At 60.2% G+C, this 2,522-nt stretch overlaps 1 protein-coding gene across 1 annotated transcript in view; it reads left to right on the top strand.

The window, feature by feature from the left end:
• Nucleotides 1-2,522, top strand: part of LOC121100374 (collagen alpha-1(I) chain-like) — a 5,799-nt gene that overhangs the window by 1,967 nt on the left and 1,310 nt on the right. The window contains exon 3 of the mRNA XM_040620921.1: nucleotides 990-1,832. Within this exon, the coding sequence (XP_040476855.1) occupies nucleotides 990-1,832 (843 nt within the window). The remainder of the gene's footprint in view (nucleotides 1-989; nucleotides 1,833-2,522) is intronic.

Consider the following 2,522-nt stretch of genomic DNA (forward strand, 5'->3'; position numbering starts at 1 on the left):
ACACACACACACACACACACACACACACCAAGAAATAATTTGGCATAAAGATTACCACATTGAAACAGATGCTGGACTTGGAAGTCCCAAGGGATATTTTGCCAGTGGGATTAGGTTGCAGGTGGATGGGCAGGCGTGGAATAAGAGGCGCGCGCGCACACACACACACATACACACACCTTCCAAGGGCATGTACCACCTTGGACACGGATATCACAGGATGTGTGCCAATCTTTTATAATGTGCCTACACATAACCCCTCTTAAAATCCCTTCTGACCGCCTTCATGTGACATTTTATACTTAAAAGACTGTCCTACTTTCCTTTCCAGTGGAAAGGCGATATATTTAGGAACATTCATAAAGCGTATTCACGGAACACCCTGCAGTGTGGCCGCTAAACGCATGTGCACCATAATCTGGACACACACTCACAGGTGCGGAGAGAGGGAGCCGGTTTGAATGAAACCTTTCATTTGCTCCATCTCTTACAAGCATTGCCTTTCCAAATCCAGCAGCGATTCCGCGCAAACCTGGGTTTCAAAAGCAGTCTCTTTTGTGGGGCAATGCAGGGCTGTGCATGCGCTCCCACTAGGAGGAAAATGCCATTTCCTCTCCGCATGCTTTTAGCACTGCAGGTACTAATTTGTACATGAGGCAGCCTCGCTGTCCCTGAAGGAACTTGAGACCCTGCAAATGTACTTGCAACACCCACACCGCAGCCACCCACCACGCACAGATCGCCCCATCTTCAAGCACACCACCCTCCCGGGCACACGGGAAAGCACACACACAATAAGAGGCCTGGCCCGGCCACTCCTTGTAGGCGCAGACTTGGTCCTCGCTCCGCGGCCAGTTCTGACAATGACAAACACCTCGCCCAGCTCCTCCGCCCTGGCTCTCCATCTCCACTAACAACGTGGCGAAAAGCCTGGCGGGGAGGGTGGGGGGCGCGCGCCCTACTCCCCGTTTTAAGCCCGGTGGCACCAGACAAAAGAGGCAGGTGCCAGCAGCCCCGGAGCCTCCCGTACACACCGCCCCCGGCCGAGGCCAGTCTGGCCGCGGCAGGGCAGCGCCTTTCGAGGAACGGCGGGCGGGGTGGCGGCGGCGGCGGGCCGACGGGGGCGCCCACCGGCCCTCCACGCCCCGGGCTTCTTCGGCGCCCCGCGGCTGCGGGAGGAGCGGGCGCTACAAGCCCCCGGCGGGGGCCCCCGGCCGGCCCTGCCCGCAGCTCCCTTCCCCAGCCAAGGCAAACCACGCACCGGTCCGCGGAGAGACGCCGCCGGGGGTCTTTGTGGCCGCGCTCGGGGCCGCCTCCTGGTGCTGTCCTCACCGGGCTGGGCGCGGCCGGGGCTGCGGGGCTGCGGGGCGGCGGCGGGGCTGGGGCTGGGCGGCAGCAGCTGCGGGAGCGCGGGCGTCTCGGCTGCGGCCGCTAGTGCAGGGAAGTGCCTCTGCCGGCTCTCATTGAAATGCGGCGCTTCGCACAGCCTCACTCCAGCCTCTCTCCAGAGGAGGGCGGCGGCGGCGGGCGCGCTCCCTTTTCTTGTGGCTCACTCTCTCACACGCCCTCCCCGCTCCCTCCTTCTCCGCCTCCGCGTGCGCGCTCCGGCGCCCCCGCCCTTCTTGGCAGGGCGCACCCACCACGGCTGCGCCCGGGGTCCTCCTCCTCCCTGCGCCCTCTCCGACCGCGGCGACCTCCATGCAGCTGGCCTGCACAAACCCCCAAGCCTCCCCATTCCTCAGGACTGGATGTCCGGAGATAGGGCAAGATCGGGTGGGGGCCTGGGGACAGGGGAAGAGAACGCGGACGGGGCCAGGTCTGAGCCAGGAAAAGTGCGAGATGGGGGAGGGGGGTGAGAGGTGGCGCAACGGCGAGTCCTCCTCCTTCAGGGGAGACGAGGGAAACAGTTACTTCCTCCTCCCCTTGCACAACCCCCCCACCCCACACCCACCCACCCACCCACACACACTTTATGTGACTTCATGATTTAACACTTTTGCCAGGATTATGGAAGTCAGCGTAACGCACTCTCATCACTCTTGTCCAAGACGCATCCATGTAGTTCCTCCAGGGAGGACCAACCCCGGACCCTCCCAATCTACACACTCCAGTGTCACCCTCAGTCCCCTTATTGGGAAGGACCAGCTCTTTTCATAGACCCCACCAGTCATCTCCATTTGACCCCAGGACTTGAGTCACCCTTAAAATAGTGACCTCTGCTTAAAGCCGAATATGTTACAATAGGCGCTTGATAACTTAAAGGCCAGGTTTCACTACTGGAGATCTTATGGTTGCCAAGGCTGGCGGTCAGCGCTGGAAAGCCCCGTGAGCTCATCACAAGCCTTCCCTCCTGGGGCAGGAATGTTCTCAGAACCCAGGCTGTTACCACCAGTCTTTGCACAAAAGCCCAGGGACTGAGAGCAGGTCACTGACTTCCATTAAAACTTAGCCTGGTTCACTGGGCAGCCTAAATTTTGGTCCAGTTAATCTCCTTCAGTCACGTGGCTTGGGACATGTATTTG

Source organism: Ursus maritimus, unplaced genomic scaffold, assembly GCF_017311325.1.
Source record: "Ursus maritimus isolate PB19 unplaced genomic scaffold, ASM1731132v1 scaffold_10, whole genome shotgun sequence".
Taxonomy (NCBI): Eukaryota; Metazoa; Chordata; class Mammalia; order Carnivora; family Ursidae; genus Ursus; species Ursus maritimus.